This window comes from Jaculus jaculus, chromosome 3 (genome assembly GCF_020740685.1).
Source record: "Jaculus jaculus isolate mJacJac1 chromosome 3, mJacJac1.mat.Y.cur, whole genome shotgun sequence".
NCBI classification, from domain to species: Eukaryota; Metazoa; Chordata; class Mammalia; order Rodentia; family Dipodidae; genus Jaculus; species Jaculus jaculus.
In genome coordinates, this window is record NC_059104.1 from 184,730,575 (window position 1) to 184,755,322 (window position 24,748).

General features: G+C 46.6%; 1 protein-coding gene and 1 non-coding gene across 3 annotated transcripts; both read right to left on the reverse strand.

Moving 5' to 3' along the window:
* Positions 1-293: 293 nt before the first annotated feature.
* Saal1 (serum amyloid A like 1) lies at positions 294-17,441 on the reverse strand. Of its 2 annotated transcripts, none has more exons than XM_045145725.1 (12): positions 17,297-17,441; positions 15,888-16,001; positions 14,907-14,990; positions 11,287-11,366; positions 10,426-10,485; positions 10,198-10,313; positions 9,804-9,984; positions 6,568-6,650; positions 6,292-6,480; positions 3,510-3,703; positions 1,023-1,115; positions 294-447 (listed from the first exon to the last, which is right to left on the reverse strand). In XM_045145725.1, the coding sequence occupies exons 1-12, from the start codon at positions 17,426-17,428 to the stop codon at positions 361-363; spliced, it is 1,413 nt and encodes a 470-aa protein (XP_045001660.1). In that variant the 5' UTR covers positions 17,429-17,441; the 3' UTR covers positions 294-360. The 2 variants fall into 2 exon arrangements, with proteins under 2 accessions (XP_045001660.1, XP_004650878.2); XM_004650821.2 differs by having other exon boundaries at positions 3,510-3,706.
* Positions 17,442-22,079: 4,638 nt separating this feature from the next.
* On the reverse strand, positions 22,080-22,169 carry LOC123459926. Its single transcript, XR_006636661.1, has one exon. It is a non-coding gene; the product is annotated as a small nucleolar RNA SNORD116 (small nucleolar RNA).
* Positions 22,170-24,748: the final 2,579 nt, after the last annotated feature.

A 24,748-nucleotide genomic window follows, 5' to 3' on the forward strand; every position in this document is an offset into this window, starting at 1 on the left:
CGGGTTTTCTGTTGCTGCAGCTACATGGACTCGCAGTGGCTACAATACAAAATCCTCACATAACCCAAGCAAGAATTATAGAGAAAGTCCTCGACAACTTGCCTAATGGTCTAGAAGTTCAACAATCACTTGTACTTCTGCTTCCTTTCTCAAGCAGTACATAACCCTACAAAAGGACGGAGGGGATAGCAGAAAACTCCAGACCCCAACCACAGAAAAGTGAGTGTAAGATCGAGGTGCAGTCCTAGGCAATTAGGGTCTAAATATGAGTCTGATTTAACATTTCCCACATATCAATTTCAAAATTAAAAAAGAAAGTTTATTTCTTCAACAGGACAAATTCCAACTTGGGTTTCAAGTCTAAACCTTCAAACTCGGGAAGTCTTCCTCCAGGTCACTGGCAAGGGTTTTATCAACTTCACGTAGGACTTTAACAAAGTCTTCTACCTGCAAGCCAAACAGAAGAATCAAGTAATCATGACGAGGTGGCTGTAATGACATTGACAGTTATAACAAAAACACTCTTCCTGTACTTGCTAAATGGCCCGGTAGGAAGTTGCACTGACGGAGCCATAGGTGAAAATAACAGTACTTTCTTATGGCCTCCAAAGCAGGGCGGAAGGGGCTAACCCTCAGCGTTACCCCCGGCTCATAAGCCCTCAGTGCCCTTATTTCATGGAACCTCACTTTCCGAACCATGCTATTTTGAAATTGCTTTCTATGGTAATATATGTGATATTATTTGCAAACCATAATAACCTGACTATTCCTAAAAATTTAAACTTGTACTTAATATCTGCTCAGTCTACTTCATAACAGAAAGGAACAGTGTAAATTCCATGTTGACTCCTTCCTTTGAAGAACAGAGTTACACACAAGCTAGACACAATGACTTATCTACATCAGCCATCTTTCCCACAAGACATTATGTCCTGTAAAGTGTGCTCTCTTCAAAACGTGAAAACATTTGGATTAGCAGTGATCTTGGGAGGCTCAGCCTCTGTCCACTACCCCATACTCACGGCAGGGCTGTGGAGAGGGAGGAGGTTTTCAAAGGCACAGGAGCACTTCTGTTTGCTTAACTGGCCCTCCTTGAGACCCTGAGCCACAGTCTCCTAAAACACAGACAATGTGAAAAAAGCATAATTTCTAAAGCTGCCTTGGGGAACAAATATAAATCAGTAGAGATAATCACTCACAGGTCCCAAAGCACTTTACATGTCCCACACTGAACCTACCACAAAGAGGCTATGTGACCCAAACACACCCTGATTCCAGCGAAGGACGGCATCCTCTGCCCTGCTGCCTAGATGTCTGGGCACAGCCACCACCTTTCCTTCTTTGCACAGCTGGCTCTTCCCCGTGCTTCCCCACCCCCTCGCCCATCCCTCCTCTCCTTATTCATCAGGTTGTTCTTCAAGATTACAAACGTTTTCTTGTTGCTTTTTGTTTTTTTGAGGTAGGGTTTCACTCTACCCAGGGTGACTTAGATTTCACTGTATATATTCTCAGACTAGTTTCAAACTCACAGCAATCCTCCTACATGTGCTCCCAAATGCTGGGATTAAAGGTGTGTGCCACCATATCCATCTGGAGATTATAAATGTTTTTTAAAAACATTTAGTTTATTTGCAATAACAGAGAAAGAGAGAATGGGCCTCCCAAGGCCTCCAGCCAGCACAAAAACCTCCAGATACATGTGTCTCTTTGTGCACCTGGCCCCATGTGGGTACTGGGAAATCAAACCTGGGCCATGAGGCCCTGCAAGCCAGTACCTTTAACCACTGAGTCATCTCACTAACCCCGAAGATTACCAACTTTAAGAACACATCAAAGCCAGGTGTGGTGGCGCACGCCTTTAATCCCAGCACTCGGGAGGCAGAGGTAGGAGGATTGCTGTGAATTCGAGGCCAAGCCTGAGCAAGAGCGAAGCCCTACCTGGAAAAGCCAAGAAAAAAAAAAAAAATCAGTTGGTTTTCTGGTCTCCAGACTGAACTGTCTCTATTCCTTCCTCTTTATTAATTTATAATAATCTTTCTAAATTGATCATATCACTTGCCTAAGACAGGTATCAGTAGTAAGTTCCCTCAATATTAAATCCAATTTCCCTAAATGTGGCAAGTAAGAATTTTCATGTATCTGGTGCTGTAACCACTGGTCAGCGGTGTGGGCTCTGGTGAACAGCTCCCCGCCCACGTTCATATAAGCCAACCTTAACGTCACTCAGTAGGGTTGAGACACAGACATGAGCATGTACACACACACACACACACACACACACACACACACACACACACAATCTAGCAGAAGGTCCAGCTGGGAAAAAGTGGCTTGGGGAGAGAGGAAAAGAGAAAGTAATGGGAAGTAATTATGACCAAAGTACATTATATACATGTATAGAAATTGTTAATAAATTAAAAAATTCAAAGAGCAGAAGACAGAAACAATTTCCACAATATATCCTTGGGCTTACTCTCAGCCCATCTCCCAGCTATCTTCCTGTAACTAAGAAACAAAGAAACATGTTTGTTCTTCCACCAAAAAACAAAACAAAACAAAACACACCAGCAAGGGCAAATAACTAGGAAAACATATGAAATTAATATGAAAAAATATGTATTATCAAAGAAATGCATACAAACAGCTGAAACGGATACACTGGGCTGGGGGAATTCATTGGCAGAATACTTCCCTAGAATGTGAGGGCCCCTGGGCCTGATTCCCAGCTACACACACACATACACACACGCAGAGAGAAAAAGAGATGTTCCTTCTCAGTAATAACAAAACTGAGAATCCAAATAAGGCACAGCTGGGTATGGTGAGAGGCAGAGGTAGGAGGAAAGCTGAGAGTTCAAGGCCTCCCTGAGACTACATCGTGAATTCCATGTCAAACTGGGCTAGAGGAAGATCCTACCTCAAAAAAATAAAAAACCACAAGCAAGCAAAATAAGGCACAATCATCACCTGTTGAACTTAAGATGAAAACTGCCATAGCCAATAATATGATTCAAACAAAACCAACACTTTTACTTTTCAGTACATTTTAGCAGTAAGGTCTGCAGACATGCATACATGTTAGCAAACATAAATAAAATATACCATACCACATCTGCTGCTGCTTTTAAGACTACAAGTGATAACATGAGATTTGAATTTATTTTCCCAAAATGAATGGTCACACTGCATATATATATATATATATATATATATATATAAATTTATATTATTTATATAAATATAAATAATAGCAGGGCTGAGGACATAGGTCAGTGGTAGAGTGTAGGTTCTGATCCCAGTACTGCAGCGAAGGGAGGGACACAACCACAGTAAAGGTCCTGGTGGGGCAGAGGATGCCACTCGGATAGCCTGGCCATCTGCCCGCCTGCCCAGCCATGGAGACTTGCTCATCCCCTCAAGCTTGAGGCTCGGATCTATGCCGCACACCCCAGCACCTAACACTCCATACTTTACGTCTTGTGATAAAGAAGCCACCACACTTTTCCTACCTTGGTCACTGTCTGAAAAATGTTAGACAGGAATTCACAGGAAATATCCTGTAAGATTTTCAAGTGGAAGTCATCTTGGGTTAAATCACATGTTTTGGTTTCTTCTGTGTTAGACTCTGAAGAAGCCTCTGGTTTCTTCCGACAATGTTCCAGATTTTGTAACACCCTAATTAGGCTGTCCATTAGAGGAAGATCTGCTGGACAAAATCAAGAGAGGTGCAACCTTAGGGACTATGGATATGATAAAACAGTAAATAAGATCACTAATGCATTAGCCCTCAAAAGGCTTACATTTTTATGCTTTCAAATATATAAATGAAATAGATCATTTTATAGTTTGTTAAGTGCTGTGGGAGAGATAAAAAGGACCTGTAATGAGACAGCTCAGAGGGAGAGTATGAGGAGGCACTGAGCGGAGAACCAGGGGACGGTCAGGGGTGGGAGCGCAGGCGAGGAGAGGCGGTGCCCCAAGCTGCAGGGGAAGGGCCGAGTGTGCCGCCTCGGAACACAGGACAGAGCTCGGGAGGCTGGGCAGAACGTGGTGAGGAAAGATTCTGATCTAAAATCTTAAGACAATGAATGCTTTTTAATGTTATGCTGCATCATGTTAAACAAACAAACAAACAAAACCTCCACAATCTGAATTTTAAGACTTAAGTGATTTTAATTAGCCTATAAAAATAGAATGCTATAGCAATATAATAAATGATATCTCTTCCAATTCCAACTGACTCTAACTTTACATTTCTGCTTAATAATCATAACCCCAAGAATAAAGAAAGGTTTCTATAGCATGGAGTCAAATAATATGATTTGAAAACATTTAGCTCTACATCCAAACTTGTCATACATACAAAGCACATGGGAATGGCATGCCTCAAATGAGGTGGGCATGTGAGGACCGACCCAAAAGTTGTCCTCTGAACTTTGAACATCCACACACAGAAACATTAAAATTTTTTTTTAAATTCTAAATAAATTAGGAGCAGATTAATACTTCCTTAAAAGTGTCAAAGCAAACACTTTATATATACCCTCTAATGCTCCCACCACTGCTACTGATCCCCAGAGACGCTGAGCCACCCAGTTGGGTATGAGGGTCACAGACAGCATCTCAGCGGGATGCAGCGCAGTACTAGATACAGCTCAAGATTCCTGGGGGAACGACTGCTGAAAACGGAAGTCAGGCCTGTGGCTCTACACGGCTCAGTGCAAAGTCCCCGGCTAGATGCGGAAGGCCCTGGGTTCAATCCCTTATGCATAGAAAAAAATAAAGAATATAAAAACAGGGGGCTGGAGAGATGACTAAGTGGTGAAGGTGCTTGCCTGTAAAGCCTAATGACCCCGGTTCAATTCCCCGGTGCCCATGTAAGGCCAGATGCACCAAGTTCTGTGTGCATCTGGAGTTTGTTTGCAGAGGCTAGAAGCCCTGGAGCGCCCAGTCTCTCTGACAGTCTCTCTTCTCTCTGCTTGCAAATAAATAAAAAATATTTTTAAAGTAAAAATAAACAAACAAACATGTGACACAGTGGCCTTGACTTTTGTGACTTCACAGCAGCTGGTGATGCCTACACAAGACCTGCAGGGTAGGAGGGCGAGGGCGCGACAGCAGAAAAGCAGCAACCGGGAGGAAGGGGTGCGGTGAGGGGCTGTGGGAGGGGGAGAAGGGGTGGCGGGAGGGGGCTGTGGTCATGGTTTATTGTCTATACTTGTGGAAGTTGTAAATAAAAGTTGAAAATGCAAATCAGCAAATGTACTACATTCAAACTTAAACAATATACAGAAATGAATCATAATAAATTCCAACAATAACCAAAGTCTCTCTCTATGTATATATCTCCCAAAAGATAAACTATCCAGGAATAAAGCTAGTAAGACATATGTGGGATCTATATGAAGCCCCTGAGATTACTTCTGAAGACTTGAGCAATGGAAGGACCCAGCACACGCGTGGACACTCTACACATTCCACATTACCCCGTGAAAGTAGCAGAGCTTGTGGCTTAGAACTTTTCAACTCAACTCAGCTAAACCAACCAAACAGCTCAAAACATCCTGGAAAATCAGACTGATGAGGGACCGTCCTCAGGGGCCTCTACCACTGAGCTACACTCAGTGTAGCTCCTTAATGACTTGTATAAACTTTATAGGCCATTTTCAGAGAGTTTTTTTTTTTTTTTTTTTTTTTTTTGTATTTTTATATTGAGCATGCAATAGTTTTTACAACAGTGGGAATGAGAGACATACAGACAGCTAGACAGAATGGTACACCAGGGCCTCCAGCCACTGCCAACAAACTCCAGACGCGTGCACCACCTTGTGTAGCTGGATTATGAAGGTGAATTGAATTCAGGTCCTTAGGCTTCCCAGACAAGCACCTTAACTGCTAAGCCATGTCTCCAGCTCCGAGAGCATTTTTAAAAAGTATTTTATTTATTTGAGGGAGAGAGAGAGAGAGAGGGACAGAGGGAGGGAGGGAGGAAGAGGCAGATAAGAGAGAATGGGAGTGCCAGGGCCTCCACCACTGCAAACAAACCCCAGACTCATATGCCACCTGTGCATTTGGCTTATGTGGGTCCTGGGGAATTGAACCTTGGTCCTTCGGCTTCATAGGCAAGTGCCCTAACTGCTAATCCATCTCTCCAGCCCAAGTATTTTTTTTTTTTTTTTTTATTAGTAGAGGCAAAAACAGAGAAGGAAAGCAGGTGAAGAATACATACAGACCTGGAAATTAAAATCTGACAGGTTCCAATTCAATCTAGTGGAGCACTAAGATACTTGCCCTTCTCTGTCTTCAGGCCCGCCTGCTCCGCCTGTGAGGCGTAGATGGAAGACAGAACCGACAGCACAGAGGCCAGCACTGTTTTCTGCTCCTGGAGTGTGATGGGTGGGTCATCAGCCTGGCAGAAGTCATGGCAGACCAGGTCAAAAAGTAAATCCCATGTGTCTTTTCCAGTATCAGGACACTGTACTTAATAAATGTTTTAACAGAGAAGTAGGTTAGATATAGCAAACAGCTAAATGAGAAACTTTTGAGCATTCCAATACACGACCTTACCAATTGCTTGAACTCCATCATCCACTGTGGTAAGCAGCTGTAAGATATTCATGTAAACATCAAGCCCTTCTGGGTTTTCAGAGCTAAGGATAACAAGCAAAGGTGCCAAGTCAGTAACTTTCCTGTCTAGAGACTTGCAGCCACTCACTCACCTCCACACAACTGCCACTGTGCAAGTCCCCATCCTGTGGCACTAAACACAAGATAGGCATCAGGACAAAGTCTGCTCACCAGAGCCTGCTAAATCATGAGGGAAACAGGAAACCCAACTCTACATCCATCCATCCATCCATCCATCCATCCATCCATCCATCCATCCATCCATCCATCCATCCATTCCTCCCTCCCTCCCTCCCTCCACACATGGGGCAAGAAGTAAAACGGTCTTTGGCTATGTCCACAGAAGCAACACACACAGACCGGCAGGGTAACCCTGCACTTTTATAGGAGGAAATAAGGCCACAGCACCAAGCACTGGCAATACGTTCTTCATACTCCACAGGCTCACCCTACCTCCCTAGATGAGAGACCGAATCCTTTTGCTCAACAGCTTGTATTCTTAGAAATTTAAAATGTTGGTTCTTGGGCTGGAGAGATGGCTTAGTGGTTAAGCGCTTGCCTGTGAAGCCTAAGGACCCCGGTTCGAGGCTCGGTTCCCCAGGTCCCACGTTAGCCAGATGCACAAGGGGGCGCACGCGTCTGGAGTTCGTTTGCAGAGGCTGGAAGCCCTGGCGCGCCCATTCTCTCTCTCTCCCTCTATCTGTCTTTCTCTCTGTGTCTGTCGCTCTCAAATAAATAAATAAAAAATGAACAAAAAATATTTAAAAAAAAAATGTTGGTTCTTCAATGGGAAAGTTAAGAAAAGAGAATAAACAATTAAATGGATGGTTTAGCAAATGTGTAATTAAGTATCTACTGTTTTCAGGCACTTAGGGGCTGGGGAGACAGAGGTATGTGAGATGTTCCATCTCCCTTCATAAAGTTTAACAGTCTGAAGGAAAAGATAATTAAAGGGGTAATTATAAAAAAGCAAAGTGAATTCAACACTAGAGAAAGTTCCAGGTGCTAAAGGGCCACAGAACAAGCTAACTTAACAGGGCATCTTAAAAGAAATGACGCTCACATGGAAATCCAAAGAGGCAAAGAAGTGTCTGAAGTGGAGGAGACATCTTGTGCAAATGCTCAGTGGCAATGGGCTTGGCTCGGGGAAGAAAGGAAGGAAGATTCAGATGGCTACACAAAGAACAAGGACGGGAGGCATTCTGTGGAGCCTCAAGGGCCATGGTGGGGGGTGTTGGTTGGTTGGTTTTAATCTGATCCATTTCCTAAAGAAGGCAAGTGAAAAGCCCGAGGTGTGACGCTGAGGCAGAGAGTGTTTGCTTGGCAAACACAGCGCAGAACTCAGAAGCAAACCCAAAGGCAGGCAATTCAGCCAGGAACAAGAACGTGGCGCGTGCCTGGGTGAGAGACAAGGCCTGGCTGGCATGAATGGGATCCCCGACAAAAGTCAAAAGAGGGCTTGGGACTTGAGTGGCCACGGAAAGAGTGAGGTAGGTCTTCCACATCATCCAAACAGGGGACGCTGACTGGAAGACTGAAGCAGGTAAAGGAGAAAGATGAACTTTTCAGTCCTCCCTTGATTAAGGGCATCAAATCAATGGCTTTCATGTAGCCTATTAAGTACTAAGAATGTACTATGTACTAAACTGTCAGCTCAAACATTAACCTTCTAGTGATAAACTGTCTCAATGACCTAAGGAACTGCTAGTCGCTCATGACAGACCGCAAGGCCCCAAGTCAGCCGCTTCACCACCTTGGTGTGGACACAAGACCAAGAAGGAAGAAAACAAGTGTGTTCAGTGAACTGCAATCATTTCATGTTTACTGTGAACTAAAACACAGAAATTCTTTTCTCTTTAGTTATTTGAAATACATAAAATTAAGGCTCATGGGCTGAAGAGATGGCTTAGCAGTTAAGGCACTTGCCTGCAAAGCCGAAAGACTCACATAAACCAGATGCACAAGGTGGCCCATGTGTCTGGAGTTTGCAGTGGCTAGATGCCTGTGTTCTCTCTCTCTCTCTCTGACTCTATTGCCTCTTTCTCGCCCTCAAATAAATATTTTTTTAATTGTGAAGGCTGGAGAGATGGCTTAGCAGTTAAGGTGCTTGTCTGCAAAGCCTAAGAACCCATGTTTGATCTCTCTCCAGATCCCACAGTAAGCCAGATGCACAAAGGTGAGGCAAGCACAAGGTCACACATGCCCACTAAGTGGCACAAGAGTCTGGAGTTTGATTTCAGTGGCTGAGGCCTTGTCACGCCAATTAATTCTCTCTCTCTTAAAAAAAATTAGGGGGCTGGAGAGGTAACTTAGTGGTTAAGGTGCCTGCAAAGCCTAAGGACCCATGTTTGACTCTTCAGATCCCATGTAAGCCAGACACACCAGGTGATGCAAGAGCACAAGGTTACACGTGCACACACGGTGGTGCGCACTTCTGGAGCTTGAATGCAGTAGCTGGAAGCCCTGGTATGCCAGTTCTCTCTCTCTTGCTCTCCCCTCCCCTGCCCCCCCCCCTCTCTCATATACACACACACACACACACACACACACACACACACACAAATTGGGCTCAAGAAATGGCTCAGGAAGTAAGACCATTTGCCGCACAAGCATGAGGCCCCGAGAAGGCCTGAGTTCAATCCCCTGCACCCACATAAAAAAGCAGGGTGTGGCTACACATGCTTGTAACCCCAGTCCTGTGTATGTGGACGGGGTGGACATGGGAGAATCTGTGTCTTGCTGGTCAGCCAATCTGACCAAACCCCTCTCCTGGCCTCCAACAACTCCACATGCAGTGAAACTCTGCCTCAAGGAAACAACGTGTACGAGTGGTAGAGGAAGACCCCATGCTCCTGGGCACAGGGTGTGTACATCTGCACACACACACCCATGCATATACTGTACATGCACACACACATACATACAAAGCAACACACAGAACTGCTGTACTTGTCAGTAACCTGCATTCGCTGAACACTCGTCTACTGCCAACAGATAGCAGAACATGCGCTGTGAAGCTGTGACGTTCCGTGGAGAAAACAGCAAACATATGCCAGCACAAGTATCAGTCATGAATCACATGTCATCGGCCGCATACTTCACCCTACCAAGAGGAACCTGAGCCTCTGCTTCTGAGGATCTTCCTAACAACTCTGGATGAAGGAGAGCTCACTCACCGTATTTGTTTGGCAGCTTCCAGTACACAGGGCACAATCCTAAATGCTGGCTGCTCTTCAGAACCTTCCTGAGGTTGGTCGCCAGGCTGAGTGGCCCCATGTCTAATCCACGCCAACATCAGTTTCTCATCCAGGTCAAAGAGCTTGTCTACAAGCTCCCCGACCTTCACCAGCAGGTCAACTGCACAGAAGGGACATACGAAAATGAAGTAAACGGCTCAAAGCAGCAAGGGTCAGCAAAATCCCCCGTGCTGTGCCTCGAAGCCACACCCTGTCCGGGCAGAGCTCCCCGCAAGGGTGCTTTGCTCTGTCGCACTGGGATCTGTTTTTCTCCCTCACTGTGGAGTTTGCTAACAAATACGGTCTAGACCTTTGCAGGCTGCGTACGACGTACCGTTTGTGGAACTGGACATGACGAAGCACACGCTGTCACAAATGGCCGGATGTTCCCGGATCCTCTGAACCCAGATGCTGGCCGCTTCCTTCTGGGAAAGGCAAGTGTGCAGCAACCTGCGTGACACGGGCAGCTCAGCGTCCGCCGCGGACACCCGCTCGGGAGTGGACGGAGTCCCGGCACTCCCAGAGTGAGCTCTCGAAGGCCACAACAAGGAGAAAAGCATACCTGCTCGTTTCCAGGAGAGTAGGTGGGTCTGAGTCACACAAACAGTGCAGTAACACCTGCCTACAAAACAAGTTAACGCATATGCTTCACTTCACTCTTCAAATACCAGCTTCACTTGATTTTTAAACATTTTTACTGTGAAATAAAGCATAAATTCAGACAAAGCTAGAAAATGCAAGTTTGTAGGTAATGAATAATTATGAAGCAAACACTCATATGTCATTCACAGGCCCTCCCCCAACATGCCCCATGCAAATCAGCTCTCATTCCCACCTAGAAGCAACCTGACACTGCCAACGATCACTTCCTTGCTTTACTCTACACTTTCAACATTTTATACATGTCTGACTTTGCTTTTACACTTGATGTGAAAGGAATTATAGATATTTCCCCCTTAAACCACCTTTCAGGTATCTGTCTCTTAAGTGACATGTAACAACTGTACAGTTAACATGGAGTACACTGTGATGTTCAGGACATGCACACATCTTCCTAGTCTCGTACATTCCACATGAAAATCAAGATTCACCATGCTATTCTTGAAGGTGTTCTTTGATTCATCACCGCAGAGCATCCCATTGTATGAATGTAACGAAGAGTTCAACAGACCTCCTAGAGTAACCACTGGGTTTCCGTATTAAAAAATACCTCTGCTCAACGTTCCCTGAACAGACAATTAGAAGCTTCTAATAGAGGGTTGAAAACCTTTTATTCAGCTAGTGGCAACGTCTAATCTAGTCTGCTGGCAAATCCCATTCCCTAGCCTAAGTCCAAGTTCTCAGAGCACCATTGCCCAACCTTGAAAAACCAAAAAAAAAAAGTATGAGTCTATGTTTTGAAAAACATGCAGTTAAGACTTACCCAAGATTTTTATCATGGCTGATGGACATACATATCTCCTGGAAACAGGCCATATTTCCTAAAATTCCCACACAGATTTCCTGTCAAGTCAAATTTCATAGGTCACAATGGTTCTGGGGTGAAAGATGCATAGAGTAACAAGTTGAACAAAAAATTTTACTGAGCCAAGTTTGGGGTGGGAATAGGGAAAAGGATATAGAAGCGCGCTGACCGCCTCTACCTCTGGCAAGCACACAGGATGTAGAAGTGCTGACCGCCTCTACCTCTGACATGCGCACAGGATACAGAAGTGCTGACCGCCTCTACCTCTGACAAGTGCACAGGATATAGAAGAGTGCTGACCGCCTCTACCTCTGACAAGCGCACAGGATACAGAAGCGCGCTGTCCGCCTCTACCTCTGACAAGCGCGCGGGATATATAAGTGCGCTGACCGCCTCTACCTCTGACAAGCGCACGGGATATAGAAGCACGCTGACCGCCTCTACCTCTGACAAGCGCACGGGATACAGAAGTGCGCTGACCGCCTCTACCTCTGACAAGCGCACAGGATACAGAAGAGCGCTGACCGCCTCTACCTCTGACAAGCGCACAGGATACAGAAGTGCGCTGACCGCCTCTACCTCTGACAAGCGCACAGGATACAGAAGCGTGCTGACCGCCTCTGACAAGCGCACAGGATACAGAAGAGCGCTAACCGCCTCTACCTCTGACAAGCGCACAGGATACAGAAGAGCGCTGACCGCCTCTACCTCTGACAAGCGCACAGGATACAGAAGGGCGCTGACCGCCTCTACCTCTGACAAGTGCACAGGATATAGAAGAGTGCTGACCGCCTCTACCTCTGACAAGCGCACAGGATATATAAGCACGCTGACCGCCTCTACCTCTGACAAGCGCACAGGATATAGAAGAGTGCTGACCGCCTCTACCTCTGACAAGCGCACAGGATATAGAAGAGTGCTGACCGCCTCTACCTCTGACAAGCGCACAGGATACAGAAGGGCGCTGACCGCCTCTACCTCTGACAAGCGCACAGGATATATAAGCACGCTGACCGCCTCTACCTCTGACAAGCGCACAGGATATATAAGCACGCTGACCGCCTCTACCTCTGACAAGCGCACAGGATATATAAGCACGCTGACCGCCTCTACCTCTGACAAGCGCACAGGATATATAAGCACGCTGACCGCCTCTACCTCTGACAAGCGCACAGGATATAGAAGCACGCTGACCGCCTCTACCTCTGACAAGCGCACAGGATATAGAAGTGTGCTGACCGCCTCTACCTCTGACAAGCGCACAGGATATAGAAGTTCGCTGACCGCCTCTACTTCTGACAAGTATACAGTACCTGAAGGAATCAAAAACAGAAAAGAAAGCTCACAGGCAGAGGTCATGCAAGGAGAAATCTTAGGGGTGAAATGAGCAGTAAGGGACTAACATGGGGGTAAGATATGTCACTGGTAAAGAAAGCACTGGCCACAGCAGGAACAGGACAGGAGCACAGTGACGTGGTAGAAAAGGGGAATCATGATTAAAGGATCTGACTGCTAAATCAAAGAATAGATGGAATATGGAAAGGTATCTGGAGCCACGAATTTTACTAAGGAGGGGAAGACAACACTGAAACAATCTAGGAAGATTATCCTGAGCTGGGTGCTGGTACACACCTTTAATTCTAGCACTAGAGAGGCTGAGGTAGGACTACTGCCATAAGTTCAAGGCCAGCCTGGGCTAGAGAGTGAGTTCCAGGTCAGTATGGCCTAGAGTGTGACTGGCTCAAAAACAAAAACAAACAAGATGATGCTAGTAGTAACACACACAGTGCATCACAGTGAAAAGGTTGAAAGAGTCTACCTCTGTAACAAGCCAATGCTCACCTGCACTCACAATCCCTCGACACCAGCCTAAGCACCTCCTCACACCACTTCACACAGCAAGGGAGGAGGGAGGGCCTGTTACTGTTCCCATGTTTCAGATGAGGAAGAAGAGGGCCGAGGAGAAGATAAACATGGCGACAGCAGGCGATGCAAGCTCTGAAGGAGGGCTGAGAGATCAAAGAACAGAAAAGGAGATGGCCGGAGTTACAGGGAAGAGAGTTTCAATAAAATGTGGTGGCCAAATGTTGGGAAAAGATTAGAGAGGGGAGCAGAAAGCACACACACTTCCAGAACAAAGTGAGTGAAGTTTCCATCACAGACCAAGTACTTCAGTCGTGGCTGCTCATCAGATTCACTGGGGAACTTCAAAAGCTGCCTAGACAGGAGACAGGGCTTGACTCAAGGTCTTAACAAGCTCCCTAGGACCCGGCGTCCGAGCGCAGCCCTCGGCCAGAGCACTAGCTCCACCGGGGACACAGTGAAGATCCTGGGCTCTGGCCCTGACCAAGCGGTCAGGAACTCTGCAGGCGAGCTCAGCGCCAGTGATCTGGGACACCCCGAAGTTTGACAGCCTGTGTTCTAGATGAGCCTACCATGTGAGCAAGGCTGAGAACCACTACTGTAGACACTCACAACCGTGCGACTAGTTCATGAAAGGGGCCATTCCTGACGTAAGTTTACCTTCTAAGTATTAATCATGAGTCAATAAGTTTAAGATAGAAAAACCAAGGAGAAAACCCACAAAATTGTCCACTCTTCATGTTAACACAGGGCCTAGGGAAAAAAAGAGCCTCACTGGTATCCAGTTTAGGTGGTGCACTCCACTAAACAAAATTCTCACCTCAACATTCATTTTGTAAACATATCACACAAAACTTCCCTTTATCTCTTTAAACAAAGAGCTGCAAATACAGTACAGTATTAAATTTACTAACGCCCAGGCTCCGGCTCCAGCTCCATTTTCAAATAGCTGGGCCACTCTGGACACATCTTAGCTTCAACTCAGCTCTTTTATGTATGAAGCATGCCTCACAGGAGAAGAAAAATGACTCAGTCAATAGCGGAAATCCATAAATCCCAATGACTCAACAGATATTCATCATCCACTGTGTGCATAGCACACAGCGTCTCAGGGCAATAAAGTGCGGGGGGCAGCTAATGGCCTCGAGCGGTCTTCTCTGCCGTTCTCGGGAGTCTGCCGTCGGCGCTCATCACCACGCCTTTCTCACTGCGGAAAGCATGGACGGAAAGAACTCCTTGGATAGCAGGTGTGAATACTGAAAAGACAAGGTTGCACACAAGGAACTGGCAATGACAGTGTTGCTGAGGTGGGACACAGACAGCCCTCAGCAAGGAGGACCAAGCAGAGGGCAGATTTAGTGCCAGGAAGATGGCTTACATTCAGATTGTGAGAGTCGTGAGCAATGCGCCACCTTTAGGATGTTTTTAAGCAACACAGGATGTCGTGAGTTTAAAGGCGCTGCGGTGAAAGAAAGCAGGTCTCGGCAGTGCACCCTGTTCTGTCAGCCAGGAGCACACAGCACGGCTGCCCCTGCCTGGCTTCCACTACTGAGAGGTCAGAGCTTTCATTTCCCCAACTCAGCCCAAATCTAAAGTTCTATTACTCTTGTAGATAGCACACTACCAAAGACTGCTTACAAAACATTTGCACACTAATTTACTGACTTGTAGCCAGAAGGAAAATAAAGTGAGGAAAATGAAGTGAGCCCACTTACTCTTAACCGGGGGCATCTGGATTTGGCCAGTACTCCCATAAATATGTCAGGGGCATTAAACTCTTGGAGAAATAGAGCCACATCCTACAAACAAAAATGGTTACAAATTTAGATGCTGAACATTTCCTTTCAAACTCCGTAACTAAGACAACCATAAGTTTCATTCCATATGCACCTTTCAGATACAAGAAAAATAATGTAAGGTCGGGAGTTGAGTCAGCAAGACAAAAGTAATGTTGGTCTTTGTGGTATCTGGTCCCAAGGCAACTTTACAAACAAATCTAATTGTGATTTGACAGGTAACTTCCCTCTTTTCATTTTGCACTGAATATATTTACATAAATGACTGTTTTCATCTGGAATTCTTATTCATGCATTTAAACATGTTTGCTGGCTGCCAGGTATTATGATGAAAGGAAAAAAACAGCAAAAAGAGTTCAAAGAAAAAAGGGTTTAAAAATGTGTTTGCAATGTAACTAAAACTAAGATAAAGCCTTCTACCTTCTTCCTAGAGATTTGCTTGGTCAACATCACCTAAAGGAGTGTGACAGGTGAACGTGGAGTAGACATATGACCCAAAAGTGCACTAAATGCCACCTAGAAATGTGGGTACAAAAATTAAATCCTTTGACTGTGTGGGACATGCATTGTAGGATATATGCCTCATAATGGTGCGTGTCAGTGATGGACTATATATGAGTGGTCCCTTTAAATTATACCACTAGTGATGTCACGGTTGTCTTAGCTTATGCTAAATACCTTCTATGATGTTAACTGTGTGTGTGTGTGTGTGTGTGTGTGTGTGTGTGTTTGAAGACAATACTTACCATATATAGTTTAGGGACTTCATTTCCTGAGCTATAAATTGGAATACTACAGATACTAAATAAGGCCCTTCCTCAGAGTGGAGGAAGGAACCTTTTCCAAAGCCTACTCTCCACTCCTCATGAGTCTTTCAGAGTTTCACTTCTATACTCATACCTCATCCATTGACATATCCCACACTCTGCAAATTTCATTCTCCATGTCCTCGTCAAGCTCCACTTGCTGCTCCTCGTCGTCTGAGCTGGACTTGCCATTTTCAGGTGTAACGGTCTTCAGGATAGAAAGGAAGGAAAAGCAAGATGAATAAAACCCATCCACAGTTCAAGTAATATCATTTGTAAGTCACAAAGAGACCCCTCAAAGTATTTTCTTTAGCAAAATATTTTTACAACATCAGTGCCTTGGGTACTGCCTACCCATTCAACACTCATGGAGTAAATGCTGTGGGTCGAAATTGCAACAGAAACACAGGCATGGATAGGACAGCTGGCTTTCAGACAGCTTAGGATTAGTTGGGGAACAACAAGTAAACTGACCGTCACAATAGAAAAGGCTGAGTGACAACAGAATTGCAGACAAAGAGCTATGGCAGCAAAATTTGATGGACCAATGACCTATTCCTGGGAGAAGGTAGAAACACATCTTTAAGACACCTCACTTAAGCTAAACCTTGGCGAAAGGAAGGACAGAGTCTGTCCTATGAAAGAGCATTCAGAAGTAAGCTCAGAGTTCAAGATTCAGGAAGCATCTGTTTGGGAATGGTGAAAAGTTCGCTGGCAATGGAATAGACACACGCTATCATGGGTATAACCAGGCTGCTGGGGTGCAAAGAACCATGATTCTCAGCTAAGAAATACGTATTTTTCTCCTGTGAGCAACAGGAGCTACAGGTGTGCCATCAACAGCTGCAAGGAAGGAACGGTGGAAGGGAGAGGGAGGGAGGACATTCCACCTTCTATGTAGAAAATGCCCTCGGAAAAGCAGAGACTGAAAAGCAGGAAAGGCAGCGAGGAGACTAAACACGTATTCTGAGTGCCTCCCATAAACCAAGTACCATTTCAAGTACTCTTCGGCCCTTACAACCTCCACCTACACACAAACCCTGTATCTGATAACGCTGGTTTCACTATGCATTATTACAGAAATTTCTAGAGAATTTCGGGCTCTGGGTTAGGTGGCTCGCCTGAAGTCATGCATGGATGTAAGGAAGCCTCTGCAGACACCGTTTTCTGAAGTAGAGCAAAAGCCCCTGAAACACTCACGAGAGGCTGGTTTTCAGAAACCCCAGTGGGGCTGAGGAGCAAGTCCTCCCGGGCGGGTCTGCAAGCTCGCGTGCCCGGGACGTCACGCGTAACCGTACGAGGGCCGCGCCGCGGCATCCCCCCGCCCTGCAGCATCCCCCCGCCCTGCAGCATCCCCCCGCCCTGCAGCATCCCCCCGCCCTGCAGCATCCCCCCGCGCCCTGCAGCATCCCCCCGCCCTGCAGCATCCCTCCGCCTAACTTCCCTTGGCATTGGGGCACCCGAGGGGCATTGGGGGGCTCGGCAGATGACCGGACCACGCACCTGGATGAGCCCACTGAGCACGCCGAAGAGCCAGTGCTTGCTGTACACCGTGCTCCCGATGCAGTCGCCCGCGGCCAGGTCCACCTCGTGCTGATCGCAGCCGGCCGGCGGAGGCGAGGGGTTGCGGTCCATGGCTGCTCCGGAAGCCGCGGGGGAGACGAGAGGACTCTTGGTGCCAGAGGGCCCGGCGCGCCCTGCGCGGCTCCCGCCACAGCGCCCCCTGCCTTTAGTGGGCGGCCGCGCAGGTTCGGTCTCCCCAGCCCAGTCCCTTGCACCAGACCCAGGGTATCATTGGTCATAGCTATTTCTTGGTAACTGTACTAGGACTCATATTCCCTTTCTTCACGGTCTCTTAGCCTGGGGAAAGAGGAGGAGGAAGAGTAGAAGGTCAGACGAAGAAGAAAGCTCTTAGCCTTAGAGGTGCTGGAGGGAAGGAGAGGAAAAATGAGAGAGGAAAGAGAGGTTGACCACCCTGGAGTCCTTTCTTCTGGTAGAGACTTGAATCTTGCAACTGTGAGACCTTTTCTAATTGATTTTTTTGGCAATACAATCCTGTATCTTTGACCACCCTTGCACTCTTAAAGACGTCCATGGGTAGGTGCTCTCAGGTGTGGTTGGAATCCTGGGAAAGACAGGGCATCAACAACAATGTCAATCTTCCAGGGCTGGAGAGATGGCTTAGTAGTTAAGGCGCTTGCCTGCGAAGCCTAAGGACCCAGGTTCCATTACCCAGAACCCACATAAGCCAGATTCATAAGATGACACATACATCTGCAGTTCATTTTCAGTAGCTAGAGGCCCTGGCTCTCTCTCTCTCTCTCTCTCTCACTTGCTCTCTGTCTCTCTCTCTCTCTGCCTTTTTCTCTCTGTGTGTCTCTCAAATGGAAAAATAAAAAAAAATTAAGTCACTCTTCTAACTTCTAATATTTTTAGTTCCCAACTCTGATTAGTTCAGTTGTGCTCAACCTTAGAACCATTGCTAACCCCTCAACTCATATTTTACCCACGTTCATGAAGGGAAATTTAGACATTTCCATGTGTGCTTTCAAATATATTAATTTGTCAATAGGAACAGAGATAACAAAATTACCCAAAAATGAAACGATGTAGATTTTATTTTGTAATTTTTTTTTTTTCTTTTTCGAGGTAGGATCTCACTCTAGCTCAGGCTGACCTGCAAAGCACTCTGTAGTCGCAGGGTGGCCTCAAACTCATGGCAATCCTCCTACCTCTGCCTCCCTAGTGCTGGGATTAAAGGTGTGCACCACCACGCCTGGCTTTTATAAATATCTTTACTTATTTGAGAGAAGGGAAGGGAAGGAGAGATGGGGGAAGGCGAAGCACGGGCATTCCAGGGCCTCTTGCACTGCAGAAGATGGGCCGACACATGCTCCTCTTTGTGCATCTGGTTTTATGTGGGTACTGGGGATTGAACCTGAGTGTGGGAGTTTGATTCAGGCATCCCCCATAAACTTAGGTGTTCTGAGCCCTAGGTTCCCAGCTGATGGTCATTTGGAAATTAACCCCTCCTGGAGGTAGTGTGTTGTTGGAGGCGGGCTTATGGGTGTTATAGCCAGTGTCCCCTTGCCATTGTTTGGCACCCACTCCTGTTGCTATTGTCCACCATATGTTGGCCAGGGGTGATGTCCACCCTCTGCTCTTGCCATCGTTTTCCCCTGCCATCATGGAGCTTCCCCTTGAGTCTGTAAGCCAAAATAAACCTTTTTTTCTCCAAAAGCTGTTCTTGGTCCAGTGATTTCTTCCAGCAATGCAAACCTGATTGCAACAGTAATGTTGGTACAAAGAGTGGGGTTGCTGCTAGACACCTGACTGTGTGGCTTTGGCCTTTTGGAGATGATTTTCAAGAGGAATGTGGTAAGATTTGAAACCCTGGCCTAAAAGACACCTCGCACTGCTGTAAGTACAACTTGCTGGGCTATTCTGGTCAGAGTTGAAATATCTGAATGCAGCAAAAACTATGCACTGTGAGGTCTGGCTTATGAGAGTGAGAAAGAACTTTGCTTGGACTGGGCTAGAAGCAGTTTGTGTGAGAGGCTTGCTGTTATGCCATGTCCTGAGAACTTGTGCAGCATTGCAGTGTGTAGAAATGAACTGGTGTGTGCACAGGGCTATGGCACAGAAAGAAATTTTTGGACTGAGTCTTCTGCCCATTCAGCTGCAATTGTATGAGAGATTACATCCACTGAGATTGGGCCAGTTGACCTGCACTGGGGCAGCAGAAAGAATGCAGTCTCTTGAAGGGGCCTGAATGCTAAAGGAGTGTCCTGTTCTTCAAAGTCTGCTTTATTCCCCCATGGATTAACAAATTGGCACCCTACATGGTATTATGGAGTATAAGAAATGCAGGAAAGAGAGGGTCATTGAATTTGCAGCACAGTCTTGTGTTTTGGAAATGGCCATGGGCAGTGTGAAGCAGGTTTGCTTGGTGCCTGCATGGAGACCCGATGGCACTGTGAGGATGAACCGTGGGTTGCAGTGAGATCCAGAGGAGGTGCCAGACCACAAGATGGCTGCTAAGGAGAGCTGCCAGCCCTGGATGAAGTTTTCCAGGACTGTCAGTAGCCTAGCTGGAGGGGTGGAATTGGAACTCCAGAGACTTGTTGCTGGTTAGGATTATCAGACTTAGAGACTTTTCACTGGCCAGAGCTGTTGGTCTTGGAGGTACAGAATTTGATGTTTGCCCTGGTTGTTTTAAATCTTGTATTTGTTGAATATTTCTTTGCTACTCCCAATGCCATTTTTTGCCGTGCAAATGTTTTTTCTGAGTCATTATGGCCTTTGGGGGTATTTTTTTTTCATTATCACTCAGTTAAAGACCTTGGATTATGGGGATGTTTGAACATCATTAGTATTGATTAAAAAAATGTGGGGACTTTGAACACTGGACTGAATGCATTGCATTTTACATCATGAATGGTTATCAGTTTATGGGGGCTAAAGGTGGAATGTGGTGGTTTGATTCGGTTGGCCCCATAACTTAGGTGTTCTGAATGCTAGGTTCCCATATGATGGAGATTTGGTAATTGAATCCTCCTGGAGGCAGTGTATTGTTGGGGGCAGGCTTATGGGTGTTTTAGCCAGTTTCCCCATGCCAGTGTTTGGCACACTCTCCTGTTGCTGTGATCCACATGATGTTGGCCAGGGGGTGATGTCCACCCTCTGCTCATGCCATCATTCCTCCTGCCATCATGGAGCTTCCCCTCAAGTCTCTAAGGCAAAATAACCCCCCCATTTTTTCCCAAAAGCTGCTCTTGGTCAGGTGATTTCTGCCCGCAGTGCGAACCTGGCTGCAACACGGGGCCGAGGTTTTGCAGGCAAGCACCTTTCACTGCTGAGCCATCTCCCAGCCCTGCTGTGCATTTTAACACACACACAAACGCAGTGTCTCTTATCCACAGGTGTGCATTTTAACACACACACAAACGCAGTGTCTCTTATCCACAGGAGATATATTTTTCCAAGTGGGCACCTGAATCCAGGGTAGTGCCAAGCTCTCTCTATACAAAGACTGTTTTTCTCTATACACACCTATGATACAGTTCAGTTTATAAATCAAAGTAGAAGATCGACAATAACATGATAAAACAGAAGAATTATAGCAATTTGTAGTAGTGAGTAGTATGTGAATGGGATCCTTCCTCCTCTCTAAATAGCCTCCCTCCAGGTGACCAGCTCACAGGAAGCCTAACTGCTGGCTCACAGTGACCTCTGGCGGCTGTAGCCAGTGGAGCCGGCAAGGCTCCATTCCTTGTGCAGGATGGTGTCCCAACAGCAGTCTTGGTGGACATGTCCACAGCCTGCTGCCTGCATGAGAGCACCAGGGGCGGGCGGGGGGGGGGGGCAGGAGGCGGCACTTTCCAGTGGACACTCAGGGTGCCTTTGTAAAGCTCTGTGGTGGCCAGGGTTCATCTGACCAAGTCATCATGGTTACCTGCACCAAGATGCAAAACAGGGAGCAGATAGATGACTGAGGCCCTGCTCAAGGCCACGAAGTTCTGTGGCTGCCAGAAGGTCCAAGTTTCAAAGAAGCTGCGCTTTAACAAACTCGATGCTGATGAATTTGAATGCAAGGGGCCGAGCAATTGCTCATCTGGGTGGCAGTGGCTGAAATAAATCCCTGTAGCAGAACCCAGGACAAATGGAAGACCCCACCATTATGAGGGTTTCCTCCTTAAGCCCAATGCAGGGCCTAAAAGCAACTGGTTTGTTCATGTGTTTGTGTGTGTATGTGTTTTGTGGTGGGGCATGCACACACATATGCAGGTGTCTCCACTTATGAGGCTATAGGTTGATGTTGGGTGTCTTCCTCAATTGCTCTATACCTTATTTTTTTTCACCTTTTTCATTTAGTTATTTATTTATTTTGGTTTTTAGAGGCAGGGTCTGGCTGTAGCCCAGGCTGACCTGGAGTTAACTGTGTGGTCTCAGGGTGGCCTCGAACTCATTGTCATCCCCCTACCTCTGCCTCCCGAGCGCTGGGATTAAAGGCATGTGCCACACCTGGCTCATTGCTTCTTTTTTTCCTTAGCCATACGTGATCTTTGTCAACCTCCTTGGTAACAAAGTAGGAGATGAGACTTGTCCCCCGGCCTGGGAAGAATGGCCTTGAGGACCTTGGCGGAGTCCTTGCCAATAGTGCCAATCATTGGAATAGACCACAGTGCAGCTGTCTCTCTGTCCTGTAAGATTTGTGGGACCTGAAAGCATCCTGGGCTAGGTCCAGGGGAAGTTTTAGCAATCCCTTTGTGGCTCTGTTGCAAGCCTACCTATCCTCTAGGAGAACAAAGAGTGTGAGCTCTCACTCATTTTGTTCAGCTTCCGGGACATGGTTGGTGGGAATCATCATCGATCTCTATACCTTATTTTTAAAGATAGCATTCTCATTGAACCTGAAGTTCATCTATTTGTCTAGGCTGGCTGGCCAGCAGGTCCTACGCAGCCTCCTGTCTCTGCCATATTAGTGCTGGGATTGTAGGCACAGGCCACCAAGCCTGACTTTTGCTTTTAATGAATCGTGGGGATCTGGATTGAGGTTCTTATGCTTGGATAGCAAGCACTACCCACTGAGCCATTTCCCGAGCCCCTGAAAACACCTATTAAACATGCAGAGACTTATATCTGGCAGCAGAAAACAGAAGGGATCAAAATACAGAGCTTAGCAGAATGAACAAAGCACTGATGAAAAATTGCTGCCAAGGATTGGCGAGATGGCTTAGCAGTTAACGTGCTTGCCTCCAAAGCCTAAGGACCCAGGTTTCATTACCCAGGACCCATGTAAGCCAGAGGCACTTGTGTCTGGAGTTCATTTGCAGTGGATAGAGACACTGGTGTGTCCATTCTCTCTCTTTCTCTCTCCTCTGTCTCTCTCACTAATAAGAAAATAAAATACTTTTTTAAAGTAGCTACAAAACTCTATATATCCAAATGCTATACAGAGGACATTAGCGGTTGATCACGATGAAGTCAGAGCTTCCAGACTATGCCGCACAGACCCCCTGCACAGTGGGACTTGCTGCTTGGCCACAGAAGGTGGGGACGAAGCAGGTGTGTCAAACGTGTGCAGGGCTGGCAGCCAGGCTGAGCAGAAAGGGTACAGCCTCTGCCCCACAGCAACAGCAGCCACGTCTCATGAGCTTTTACTGCTGCAGATGCAGTTCTAGGAGCCTTATGGGAAGGAGTGAATTCGTTTGTAACTTACTTAATCCTGTGTTGTAGACACCATTATTACCTATTAACGGAAAGAGAGGCACAAAGAGCCTGAGATACTTAACAAAGTCCCCAAGAGAAGCAGAGTTGAATCCAGGGAGGCCTGCTCCTTAGAATGTCCTGAGCTGCTTCCAAAACAAGATGAGAAACTCCTATCTCCTGTTTTCTGAGCAATGGCTAATCGTCAGGCAGGGTGCCTCTGAAATGCAACTCCAGATCCTGCCCACAGTAAAAAACAAACAAACAAAAAACCGCAATGAAGTCCCTAAAAGGCAGTTCTATTTGGGGCAGAGACACAGACAGGAAAGTGGCATCAAGGAAAATATGCTCTATTAGCCACAGTAGCAAGATTTTGTTTTCATAACACAGTACTTAAAATTTTAGATGCTATTTTTCTGTTTCTTATCTAAATTATTTCCTGCTCAATTGAAGTATCTTTTCTTAGTCAATGTTTCCTTTTTTTCTTTTTATTATTTGGGACAAGGTCTAATGTACTTAGGCAGGCTATGAACTTGCTTTGTGGTTAAGGATGACCTTGAACTTCTGGTCCTCCTGTCTCCACCTCCAAGCACTAGGATTACAGGAATGCAGCCCCACTCCCAGTACTGGCTCAGCATTTTCCAGAGGAATGTTCGAGGACCAGGTGCATGAGAACCAGGTCGGTCCCCGTCAAAGGGGAGACCGTCTCTGGGTGTCCTCCAGGAGGCAGGAGAGTCCCACTTGTAAGAAGGACCCGGCTCCCTTCTTACAGTTCTCATTCTCCTGGGCGAAGCTGCTGCCCAGATGTTCCCAGTCTCAGCTCCAGGGATCCTCTGGACAAACACCAGAGCCATTCAGAAAAGCACGCTGAACTGCTGTGAGGAAAATCATTTCTTCTTATCCACGGAGGCTCCTCGAGCACTTTTTTTTTTTTTTGTTCATTTTCATTTATTTATTTGAGAGTGACAGACATAGAGAGAAAGATAGATGGAGGGAGAGAGAGAATGGGCGTGCCAGGGCTTCCAGCCACTGCAAACGAACTCCAGACGCGTGCGCCCCCTTGTGCATCTGGCTAACGTGGGACCTGGGGAACCGAGCCTTGAACCGGGGTCCTTAGGCTTCACAGGCAAGCGCTTCACCGCTAAGCCATCTCTCCAGCCCTCCTCGAGCACTTTTGTCTACTGTGGCTGTGGTCTCTGCCCAGGTGAATCCCGGGGACTGACAAATGCAGCCTCCTGTGCCACCCCGTGCCTGGGTGCTGACCTTGACCAGCTTCTTTCATGAACTGGTACCATCCTTGGCTGTTCACTCCCAGGACCAGGAGGCAGAGAATGACGCCAGTGGAAAGCTTCACCTGCTTGGTGTCAAGAGAACACAGCTGGGATGAACGGTCCTTGTGTGGGGTTTGCTTTCTGAAAGGTTGACCTCTGCTTGAGCAAATACCACTCCGTTTTGTACACAGACGCACACGTGCGTACAGATAGTTAATGGATGAGGAAGAGGGGCACATGGAGGCTGATTTGGGGGATTTCCACATGTTCATGGCCAACTGGGCTACAGAATGAGATCCTATCATAAAACACAGTTTCATAGGTAGGTAGGTGGATAAATAGGTCGTGTTAGGATCTCAGCATCTGGGAGATTGCGATAGATGTTAGTGTGAGTCCTGTGTCAGCTCAGAACCCAGCTGTGCAGGAAGTTTCCCAGAAGGTATGTGAGGACTTTGTAAACACGCACCTCTCCGCC

What these genes read in the sequence shown, in the direction of transcription:
- Saal1 (XM_004650821.2), bottom strand. Translation starts at nt 17,428, where the DNA reads ATGGACCGCAACCCCTCGCCTCCGCCGGCCGGCTGCGATCAGCACGAG. An exon ending in TGCTCAGTGGGCTCATCCAG is followed by an intron (nt 16,002 to 17,296) that starts GTGCGTGGTCCG and finishes TCTATCCTGAAG; the next exon opens with ACCGTTACACCTGAAAATGG. An exon ending in TGATGGAGTTCAAGCAATTG is followed by an intron (nt 6,481 to 6,567) that starts GTAAGGTCGTGT and finishes ACATTTATTAAG; the next exon opens with TACAGTGTCCTGATACTGGA.